Source organism: Stenella coeruleoalba (assembly GCF_951394435.1).
Source record: "Stenella coeruleoalba genome assembly, chromosome: 5".
Lineage (NCBI taxonomy): Eukaryota > Metazoa > Chordata > Mammalia > Artiodactyla > Delphinidae > Stenella > Stenella coeruleoalba.
The window spans coordinates 37,832,454-37,844,389 of record NC_137150.1 but is presented as its reverse complement, the minus strand read 5'-3'; the positions used below and the strand labels follow the sequence as shown (position 1 = coordinate 37,844,389).

The window sequence follows — 11,936 nt, the reverse complement described above, 5'->3', positions numbered from 1 at the left end:
AGGAAAACGATTAAAACTCCTTTTTTCCACAGCAATTTATGGAGCAGCTACCAAGAAAGAGGTACCATGGTTGGCCTGGAGATAGAAAAATAAAAGATCCAGCTCTTCCCCTCAAGGAGTTAACAGTGTAGTGGAAGAGATGGACATGTACAACAAAAATTGAAATGCTATGTGGCAAGTGCCTTGATGGAAGTATGCACAGGGTCCTGAGGAAACATAAGAGAAGGCACCACTGTAAGTGACTTTGAACTCAGCTTGGGCTCCCTTACTGTTCCCCAGAGGAGTTAGAGAATGAGCTTGTCTTAAAGAACTAGTAGGAGTGTCATGGGCAGACAAGGAGCAAATGGCCAGTAGAGGGAACCACCTTGCAGAGGTGAAGGAGGAAGAGGGAACATGGTCTACTTGCAAAACAGCAAGTCCTTGCCTGGGATTGGAACATAAGGGACCTGTTGGGAGATGGTGCAGAATGATGCTGGAAAGGCCTGCAGGGTCATAGCATGAAGGGCTTGGTTCCATGCTAAGGATCTTGAATTTTTTCCTTAAGATGGTGAAACATATTGAAAGGTTTTAAGAAGATTTGCATTTAGAGAAATAATTTTGATCATGGTATAGAGAATGGATTGTAGCAGGGAGGTGATTTGGGAGGTTCTTGGAAGGTAGTGAGGACCGATGTAGTAGCAGAGGAGATAGAGGGAAATGGAAATGCAGGGAAAATATTGAACTAATCAAATGGACAGGACACTAGTGGATTGGATGGAGCTGGGGTATAAAAATGGGAAGGAAGGAGTCTCTGATGACTCCAAGGTGCTCTGGGGAAGCTTGATGCATGATGATAGCATTCATTGAGATAGAAAATTCCAAAGCAACAGTTTGAGAGGTGAGACAGGTGGTAAATTTAATTTTAATGTATACATTCAGAGTCTAGATAAGTGATTCACCTTGGACTAAAGGGACATCTCCTTCTATGAAGTTGGGCAGGAAAAGGGTGAGAATACGCATAGTCCTAAATAATTCTCTAAATAGTGTTTTTAAATCTGCCAGCTCATTCTTAAGAGTCAGTGAGTAACCCTAGATGGTTTCATCAATTAGGAAAAATTGGTAACAGACAAATAGAAATAGAGTAGTAAGTGACACTATATTATTAATAATTTAAATGCCAGTAATGTGCTCAAACCTTTCACAGAAGAGGGATTACAGTAAAACACCAGTTACTCCCTGATTCTGTTTTCACTGAATGCTTGTCTTAAAAAAAGAAGAGAATGGCCCTATGAACTCAATTTGGAGGAAAAGAATTATTTTTGTGGTTTAATTAACTAGATGCCTCTAGTTTAAAGCACAACTCTCAGAGCCTTTGAACCGGTTCTAAAAAGAAGTAAATACATGAAATGTAAAGACTGATCTTTCTGGTTACATTCCATGATGCAGTAATTCCAAATGCAGGCAGATTTTCCCGAGTTCAGCATCACACTAGGCATTTTAGAATCATTGTCTTCCCACTGATATTTCTGGCACTTGCACCCCTGTGGCCAGCTGGCTTACCACAGATTGGCCTTTCCCAAGGGAGCTGCTGTTGCTGATCCCGACCTACGAAGAAACCACTTTTCTAAACATGTTTAAACCTTTAAATATGTTGGTATGAATACAATTATAATCATAGACAGAAATTCAAGTGGTTTTCATTTTGACTTCATTTTGACTCTTTTTTCCTCCCAGATAGCTGTGGAAACATAAATGTTTATGTGTGAGACTCCCATCTGGTTACTTCTTGAGAACCTGGAGTTTGGTAAAAATAAATATTCAATATTTTTCTAACACTAGGTTTTCTAGAAAATCCTTGGCTGGTGATGTTGAGGGACATTTACTGGGTCATCTTCCGTTTGCCTACTTTAGGGCTTATTTATTATGACTTATTCTTAAACATAAATATAGATTACCTGGTTGAAAAAACATTCCCCATTTTAGGAAACAATTCTGAGATGAGGCAAGAGAATATGTGAGATAAATTCAGGGTGCGTTGCAGAGAAGTAAATACCACAGATGCCCCAGTCAGTATTTCTAGTTCCCAAAAGCTAACTAAGTTTTTGGATGAAAAACCCAAGATGTTGTCTTGTTCCAGAATAGCACCAGGGTATAGACCCCTTGGGGGTGGGGAGGTTCCTCCCCAGGGATGCTTCTGAAGGACAAAGGGGTTGGAAAATCAGGGAGAGTTCTCCCCAGGCAGCGGAGTCTGGAGAAAGCAGCACAGGATTTGGGCATGGACACGTGAGGATTCGAGTCCTACTTCTACCCAAACTGAATTACCAACCTGAGAAAATCACTCCTCTCTCATCTCTGGGTTGGGGATAATATTATCTATGGAGTACAACTGTTATGAGGATTAAATGTCATGTAAAAGCCTCCAGCAGAGAACCTTTATCTTAATAGGTGCATGGTAATAACACTCCACTTTTTTATCTACCACTATGGAAAAAAGAAATCCTACCAATGACATTATGATGCAATACCTTAATAACAGTCCAATGAGTAGTGTTTTACCAAAATGTCTTTTATCTATTCTGAGGGATTTAGCAATTTCTTTCTGACTTTAGGTACTTTGCATGTTATGTGATAGGTAATTCTATAGATTGGTATCTATTTCAGCAACACAGTGAAACATGGCTTTATTACGTGTTGATATCTTCCTTTCTTAGGTAAAACACTTGGTGGTTGCTTTGCATGACCATATGGAACCGTGGTCATTACTCCAATGTTGGCTCTTTGGTTCACTAATGTCACATTTCATCCCAATCCTCTATTTCTGTGCTTTTCTATGTACATGATAAATTTTTGTTTCAAAGTCAAATCATATTATAATTTGTTAAGACATACTAAACAGCAGTTTACATACTAAACATGTAGTGTCAACCATGTACACAATTCAGTTGAAGTTACAACACAAAGAGCTGGGGCCCAGTTCAAGTGATACCTGGTCACAGTCATTCCTGCCGGATGACGATCGCAAAACACCACTGATTGTAAGACACCTCCCAATTTCAGAACTGGTAAATAATAGGAGAAAAAATGCAAATAAATGATCAAAAGTAAGTATTAATTTAAGGGTTCCACAGTATTCAAAACTGTATGTAAAAGTTTTGTGAACAGTAAATCATATGGCAAATATAAGAAATTTTAAAATCTTTCAAAATGCACCCATTCTCAAAGGTATGAGATCAGCCCTTCCTGTGCGTGCTTACCCTCTGTATTAGCCAGGGTTCTCCTTGTTCTGTTCAGGTCCCCATAGATTGGATGAGACCCACCCACATTGGTGAGGGTGGATCTCTATTCAGTCTACTGATTCAAAGTGCTAATCTCTTCCAGATACACCTTCACAGACACACCCAGAAATAAGTTTTACCAGCTATCTGGGCATCCCTTGGGCCAGTCAAGTAGACATATAAAATTAACCACCACACCCTCTGTTTTGATGGAAATAGAAATAGCTAATGTCCACACAACAAGCCATGTTTCTGGTGCCTCTGTGCCTCCCTTCCTGTACTCTCCTTTATCCAAGTACCCTGCCCTGGCAGGGAAGCTCCATAGGGAATGGACTAAGATGGCAGGGCTGAGGGTAGGGGCATGTGGTGTGTCTTTTATCCACTGTCACAGATGGGGGAGCATGGGGGTAAATTGGGATGGTGTCTGAAGAGGAATCCAGACCGAGAAGGAGGAGGCATATCCAGATGAGTCCTATAGAGGTCAGTCATGCCAGAGACAAGAGTAGGGAGGCAAGGCCTGGAGCCAAGTTGGAAGCTGGGGACCCACAGAGGAGCACAGTGGGTAGAATGGATCCACTGTATGAACTATAGCAGATCAGGACAGGCCCCAAGGCTGGGCTTTTCCAGGTACTTGCCTGGGTAAGGAAGCTTCTATTCAGTGCGCTTTGATGAGACAGGCTTCCACCTCCTCTTCTCTGTCCTTCTATTACCAGGTTACACAAGTCCTTCCAGCCTTGTTCTTGGCGGGACAGGCCACCAGCTCCACTGGAGGCCTGAGCTCCTGGGTGCTGCCATGAGAACCCCAGCCTCGCAGAGCAGTTTCCATATTGACATTCTTCTCATTCTACACCCCCAACGCCGCACATATTGAACTTGTCTACTTCAAAGAAAAAACTTTCTGGGGGTATGGGGAGGGGAGCCAGAAATCCTGGAACTTTCTTGTGCGTTACTCTATAAGATGATAATCAGACACATTGTGTTTACATAATTCCTGATGCCTTTTTGAACAAACCTTTTTAAAGCTTTCGTCAAATAGAAAGAAAATACACTTCCTTTGTCTTTCAGTCATAAAATGATTAGAATTCACTTTGGTACTGAGAACTTAGAAGAGTTATAAAATACTCAAGTAATGTAAAAGTGGAAAGTACGCAAACAAATGACAAACTTATTTGTTAATAGAAATAACAAGTGCTCCATGAGACCTCACTGGAAACTTGGGAGGAGACAGATAATAGTAAATTCTAATTTTTCTTTTTTGAATTCTTTTAGAATTCTTTTTTTGCCTTGTTTTATTCTTTAACTACCAGTCCACTTATGTCAGGATAATACAGATTTGTCAGTATAGTACACATTTATACATATATACATACACATATTCTTTTACACAGGAGTTGTGACAGCAAAACAATGTTGACATGTAGTTTGTAGAAATCAGTCTTATTATGTCATTGTCTTAGATTTCCCCCTCGCTCTCTCTATCTATGTAATTAGGCCGGGATTTCATGTAATCAGAAGAACTTTGTGTGTGTTGCACTGTTCTTAACTGAGATTCACTCCTACACATGCGATAACCTCTGGAAGTATTCTATTCCTCTTAATTCAAAGCTATTGTAATATGGAGGAATTGTTCTAAACGTCTTTTCTGTTAAGAGAGAAAAGCAATGATCCTGTTTGCCCAAACTAGCTCATAAACACAAAAATCAGAGTAAGGCCCATCTTTTTAATTTAACCAAAACCACGGTTTGGAAATGTCTATCTTGAAAGATTAACCATGAAGTATAATCCTTGGGATATGTGTGCTTTAAGTGCTGATTTGAGAACATTTTAATCAGGACTCACTAAAACATTTCATAGAGGGATATCTTAAGCTTTTACACACAAACATCCCTCACCTGTATATTCATGTTCTTGACATCACTATAATGTCCAGAAACCCTCCTGTTATATCAGCCTCAGGTGAACACAAATCAAATTCCACTGCAGCCAATACTGTCATTGTGAGCTTCCAGTGTAAGGAAGTCAGTGGCAGAATGTAAGACAGCCATGTAAACTAGGCCAAGTTCTTCCAAGAAAGGGGGCTCAGCACTTATCATTCAGTTAACAGTATCATGGGGTGTTGGAGTTAGAAGACCCTTAGAGCACGTAGGGTCCAACCTCCTCTGCCCCAACCACGGAGAAGTCCCTTCCTTGTCATCATTGGCAGGTGTCATTCCCAGCTGTTCAAACACTTCTAGGGACAGAGAATCCATTACTTTATCACCAGTCCACATGTTTTTTAAATTAATATTTTCTGATTATAAAAATAATATTTATTGTAGAAAGTGCAGAAAACAAAAAAGGACTATTAAAATAAAATACAACAAAAATTTCCCATAATCCCAAAACCCAAAAGCATCCTATTATGTGATTCCTATTAGGTTACTCATCCTTTGGATTGCTTTTTGGAAAATTCTGCCTTTTGGTAATTTCTAACCTTTGGTCTTAATTCTCTTTCCTGCAGCCACACGAAATGTCTGCTTCCTCTTCCCCAAGACAGCCCTTCAATTAGTTGATTCAAGACATTCATCCAACAAACATGTATTGCATATCCAACATATGCCAGATACTATGCCAGGACCTTGACTAGTAAATTGTCCATGCCTTTAAGAAACTCAGTAAATAAGTACATATTTATCCAGTATGTAAAACAAAACAGAAAGCACCTCTTATGTTCAGGACCTGTGTTAGGCATTGGGAATGCTGAGGTCATCAAGATATCCCAATCTTTGTGGAATTTATATTCTAGTAGAAGAGAAAGATGTTAAAGTCTTTTCTTAATTATGAAATTGCCATGTGACCAGTACTTTGCGAAAGCACAATGGATAGAGATCATGAAATGAGAGGGCTGACCTAGTTAGGAATTTAAGGACAGCTTCCTGGAGGGTGAGTTTTCTGACCTGAAATCTGAAGGATGAACAGGAGTTATTAGTCTTCAGAAGAGGTGAAGGAAAAGCAGACCAGAAAGAGAGATCACAATGAGAGATGACCGTGGGGAGAAGAACGTCACAGCCCATTGGAGGAATCAAAAACAAGCCAGTGTGTCCAGAAAACAGCAGGGAGGAGAGGAAAACTGATGAGGGTGGTGAGACAGGGGATATGGGCAAGTCTTGCAGGCCCAGAGGGAGAGCTATTAACAGGCTTAAAACAGGGTGACACGATTAGGTGAACAGTTTTATAAGTCCTCCAGCTTCTGTGTGGAGAATGGGTTGCTGGGACAGCAAGAATAGACACTGGGAGAAAGACAGGGGGCTACTAAGATAGTACAGGCAAGAGATATAATAAGAGCTTGTAAGGAGGGAGTGGCACTGGAAATAGAAATGGAGGGCTAGAGAGATATTTTTAAAATAAAAATTACAGGACTTGGCGATAGATAGGAACCCACCCTCAGGATTCTGGCACCAGTGGATTGGTGGTGGCACTGTTCTATAAAGAGAATGCTCAAAAGGGGTCAGATTTGAGGACAAGTCTTGTCTGTGGAGGAGGGATTATAAGTGTGTGATGTTGGGGGTTTGGCAGAGAGAGAGAAGGAGGCAGCTGACTCTTCAGAGGGGGTAGCAAACCCTCCACCGAAGAGGTGATAACATTCTGGGCCTTGGAGAAGGAATCCAGTTTTCTTCTACTGTAGACCTGTTCTTTCACACTCTCACAGTCAAAGAAGAGAGAGCTCATTCTAGTCTTAGGGAACAGTGCATGCAAAGACTCAGGATCAAAGTTAAGTTAAGAGACGACATAACATAAGTAAGCAAGAATGAGGACAGAGTCACCTAACCAGGTATTGAATCTGTGCCCCCTGCGGTTCTGGAAGCATGGAGCCTTAACCACTGGACCACCAAAGAAGTCCCCAGGGTCACTTTTTTTTTCTTTCTTGTGGCCTTTCCCGTTGCAGAGCACATGCTCCGGACGCGCAGGCTCAGCGGCCATGGCTCACGGGCCCAGCCACTCCGTGGCATGTGGGATCTTCCCGGACTGGGGCACAAACCCGTGTCTCCTGCATCGGCAGGTGGACTCTCAACCACCGTGCCACCAGGGAAGCCCAAGGGGTCACTTATTTTTAACTACTTATTTTATTTGTGCCCTTGTTCCAAAAATAATTTATGATTTTTTTAAAAATTTATAGTAGATTTTAAAAATAAGTGTGGTGGACACTGATTGTCCTAGTGTGTTCAGGCTGCTATAACAAATTACCCTAGACTGGGTAGCATAGAAATGACAGCCATTTATTTCTCACAGTTCTGGAGGCTGGGAAAACCAAGACCAAGGTGCCAGCAGTTTCAGTGTCTGGTGAGGTCCCGCTTCTGGTTCACAGACGGCCATCTTCTTGCTGTGTCCTCACATGGCAGGAGGGGTGAGGGAGCTCTCTGGGGTCTCTTTTATAAGGGCACTGATCCCATTCATGAGGGCTATGCCCTCATCACCTAACTACCTCCCAAATTAGGTCCCACCTCCAAACACCACCACTTCAAAGACTAGGTTTCAACACTTGAATTTTAGGGGACACAAACATTCAGACTGATGCATTACCAAGGCCCTTCTCCAGTGAAGAACTTGGTGCCCCAGCACAAATTTGAACAGCTCTGAGAGCCCATTCTACCTCCAGAGCTCCCCATGGGGTCAGCTGAGGCTATCACTGGGGCTGCGTTAAAGCTCAGCTTCTCCCCCTCCCCAATCTTGATTCTTCTCCACACCCTCCCATAGGTGTTGATTCTAAGGGTACTCCTTAGTAAACATCCTGCACCTTAAATTCTGTCTCAAGGTCTGCTTCCCAGAAAGTCCAACCAGATTGAAAGTAAGTAAAGGCATAGAGCAGAAAAAATAGTCACCAGTATGACGTAAGCAGATGAAATGCATGCTGTGAGGTTCTACCCACCGCAAAAGGCAGGTAGGGTTCAGAGCTGACTCCACGCTTCCATGCAGCCAAAATTAGGAGAGACATTCAATCAGATCCATGAGTCACAATTTCCCAGACTAAAAATAAAGCATTTGCCCAGAGGAAGAAAATATTCCTGATACTGAGACCCAAGAATTTTTTCCTGTGGGGCCTCCCCATGAGAACCCTATAGCAACAATAGCCTCTATATCTCCCTGCTCAGGGCAGGAGCGTGTTTCACGAGATGTGTAAAGTTACACGAGATGTGTAATTTTCTTTATTACTTTATATTAGACTTAATTTATATCTTGAGCCCTGGATCCCATTTCACCTGGTGAAAAAAATGTCATCTTAGTCAGTTCAGGGGAAACTCAGCCAATTAGGAATAGTCGCCATTTATTCAGGCTTTTCCTAGTCCCCCTTCCCCACAGTATTCTCAAATGTATTATTTATGCAACAAGGTTCATATCCAAGGTTCTTCATGGTCATGAAATTTTTAACCTCAAAATCCTGACTTGAGAGACTTAAAACCCTGTTTTCTCAAAGTATTATCTCTGCTCTGAGTCTCAGAAGTTTATTCTGAAATTCAAAGGCTGACAATTCACTGTTACTTCTAACTTCTTTTCACATCCCTTTTCTGAGGCAATGGATACCTCCTAAAGTCTGAATGAGAAGGTAGAGGTGGGAGGGGAGGGCAAAAATGGGTCTACAGGAGATCAAATTAATAACAAGAGATTTTTTTAAGCTTATTGGTTAATAGACTGTTATCATTTTTTCAAAATAATATTCTGCAGTGAAAACCAGTAGCACAACACTAGTATATAGAACAAATAAAAGTAATTTGGGGGCTTCCCTAGTGGCGCAGTGGTTGAGAGTCCGCCTGCCGATGCAGGGGACACGGGTTGGTGCCCCGGTCCCGGAAGATCCCACATGCCGCAGAGCGGCTGGGCCCGTGAGCCATGGCCGCTGAGCCTGCGCGTCCGGAGCCTGTGCTCTGCAACGGGAGAGGCCACAACAGTGAGAGGCTCGCGTACCGCAAAAAAAAAAAGTAATTTGGGTGAGGGGCTCAAACTATGTGCTCCAGACAGACAGCATGTGGTAAGGTGTAATTAAGTCAGGGATGTATTTTTTTATTGAAGTATGGTTGATTTACAATGTTGTGTTAATTTCTGCTGAACAGCAAAGTGGTTCAGTTGTACATACATACACCTTCTTTTTTATATTCTTTTCCGTTATGTTTTATCACAGAATATTGAATTTAGTTCCCTGTGCTATAAAGTAGGACCTTTTTGCCTATCCATTCTATATATAATAGTTTGCATCTGCCACCTCAAACGCCCAATCCATCCCTCCCCCATCCCCCTCCCCCCTTGGCAACCAGAAGTCTGTTCTCTGGGTCTGTGAGTCTGTTTCTGTTTCATAGATAGGTTCATTTGCGTCATATTTTAGATTCCACATAAAAGTGATATCGTACAGTATTTGTCGTTCTCTGTCTGACTTATTTCACTTAGCATAATACCCTCCAATCCATCCATGTTTATGCAAGTGGCATTATTTTGTTCTTTTTTTGTGGCTGAGCATTCCATTGTATATATGTACCACACCTTCTTTAAGGGATACATTTTAGAGTGGAGGAATGGATTGACTGCACAACTTTCAAGCATCCTTTCACAATGATCCTCCAAGTGGAATCAGGATTCTCTATTATTTATTTATGTAATATTGTAATAGGGAAGAACCTTTTGTATTCTATTACAAGTTAATCACTAAAGGGATGTTGCCTATAAGCTTAAGTTATACATAATGGCCCATCTCTGGGAACCCGGCCTCCCAGGTAATGAGCATTAAGCTAAAATACCTTTGTTTAGCTCACAGGAAACATCCTAACCAGGCCCACCTGTGAATGACTGCAGGGAGGAAGAATTAACACACCCTCCGGAAGCTGACTGGAACCAGGAAATGTATGACTTTACTCCCTCCCCTTTTAGTATAAAGAAGCCCAAATTCTTTTTATTTTGAGGGAGGGGGAGGGGTATAGTTAAGGATGAGAGATGCATCTTATATTTATTTTATTCTGTCTTGGTGTTATAGAAATGTATGATCACTGTGTATTATCAATGAATGAAAATGATAAATGAAACAATACCAAACATGAATTTAGATTTAACAGTCCCCAGTTTTGACAAAGATCCAACATCTAATCTTTGAAATAAAAACAGAGTAATGGAGCATGGTCAGATGCAACAGGATAAAACAGTTTATAGAAAGGCATATTTAAGAGTTAAATTTCATGAAGAAGCCTGAATTCTAACACAGGCAAAATGGCTCTTTGGGGACACGAGTCCACCATCTTCTCACTTTCCTGGGTTTCTGAATAGAGTCGCTGTTCCTTGCCCCAGGAACTCATCTCTCAGTTTATTGGCCTGTTGTGTGGCAAGCAGTACAAGCTAGGGCTCAGTAACAAATTTTGATGAGCCATCCAGGAGCCTTGCTGCTCGTGGCTAGCCGGTCCCAGTTGGGGAATTTTGGAGGTAGACCTAGCACCTGCCAGGACCACTTGTCCTGAGAGTCTTCTTTTCAAAGTTCCCCCAAGCAGCACCGGCTGCCCCAGCACTTGGCAGTTAGAGCAAGGAATCGACATTTGGGAGCCAACAGGCTCCATCCAGTAGGGTGAGTTGCTACAGTGTATACAGCCGGAAACTTTATTTCCTCTCTGTTTGGGGCTTTTTCTCCAGAATAAGCCAATTTGTTTTGTTTTTGAGTGGGGTACCTTGTGGGAGAGAGGAAAGAGTTGTTGGTCTTTTACCCGATTTGTGAACCAGTTCGTTTGTTTCTTTGGATGCTAGCATTGTGTGTGCCGTTTGTGTTTTGTTTGTCTTGAATTTCTATCTTTAAAAATGGGGAATGTTTCAACTATCCCTAAAGAAAGTCCTCTAAGGTGCATTTTGGATAAGGGATCTGATTACAGCTATGACCCCATGGGTGAGAGGAAGATGATATTTTATTGTAACAATGTATGGCTGCAATACCTGTTAGGATCTCCACAGGAGGGTTAGGCAGGGTTATCTCGGCACCCTGTGCACCATGTACTGCTTACCCTTGCTGTGTTAATTACGTCGTTTATGGTCTCCTGTGTCATTGGCATATGTAAAAGGCCAAGACCAAACCTGAGGGTTTATTTAGGATTTTCTGTTTGTTCTTTGGGTTTTTCATTTTGTTTGGTACTGTTTCTCCATTTATAGCCAAATCAGTTTTGTGATACTTAAAACTTTTACTGATGTCAAATGGAGGAAAGGAACAGGAAAAAAAAACTGTCTGTTCTTGTCCAAGAGTGGGGCATTCCGAGGAAGAAGAGAAAGGTTCCACTTGAAAATCACCAAAACTATAAATAGAAACAGAAGTGTCTTTTCCATAAATATTAGTTTAAAAGGCTTTAGCTATCTAGATGGGTGACCCTGATTTATCCCATCTGCCAGAAATCCAATTTGAATCCAGCCTCTTTTGCAACTGATGGGTTTTACATTGTTGTACCCAATTCATGGTTAAAATTTTGGAATGGGAACTATGAGGTCCCTGTGTTTGTGTGTTTGTACATGTGTTTATAGATGTGTGGCATTGTCAAAATTAATTTGTAAAAGAACTCTATTTAATTTGGTTAAAGGAAATTAAGTTCTTATATAAATACTCAAATATAAAAGAAACTGGCCAGAATGAGTTTCAGGTTCACGTGATCTAGGAACTATTCACTATTGAATTAATATCTGGTGTTACAGTTA

The 11,936-nt window shown here is 41.3% G+C and overlaps 1 protein-coding gene across 1 annotated transcript in view; it reads left to right on the top strand.

Moving 5' to 3' along the window:
• The window catches only part of VEPH1 (ventricular zone expressed PH domain containing 1), a 713,106-nt gene extending 702,987 nt beyond the window's left edge, over positions 1-10,119 (top strand). Inside the window, exon 23 of the mRNA XM_079923356.1 lies at positions 10,029-10,119. Within this exon, the coding sequence (XP_079779482.1) occupies positions 10,029-10,067 (39 nt within the window). The 3' untranslated portion in view covers positions 10,068-10,119. The remainder of the gene's footprint in view (positions 1-10,028) is intronic.
• Positions 10,120-11,936: the final 1,817 nt, after the last annotated feature.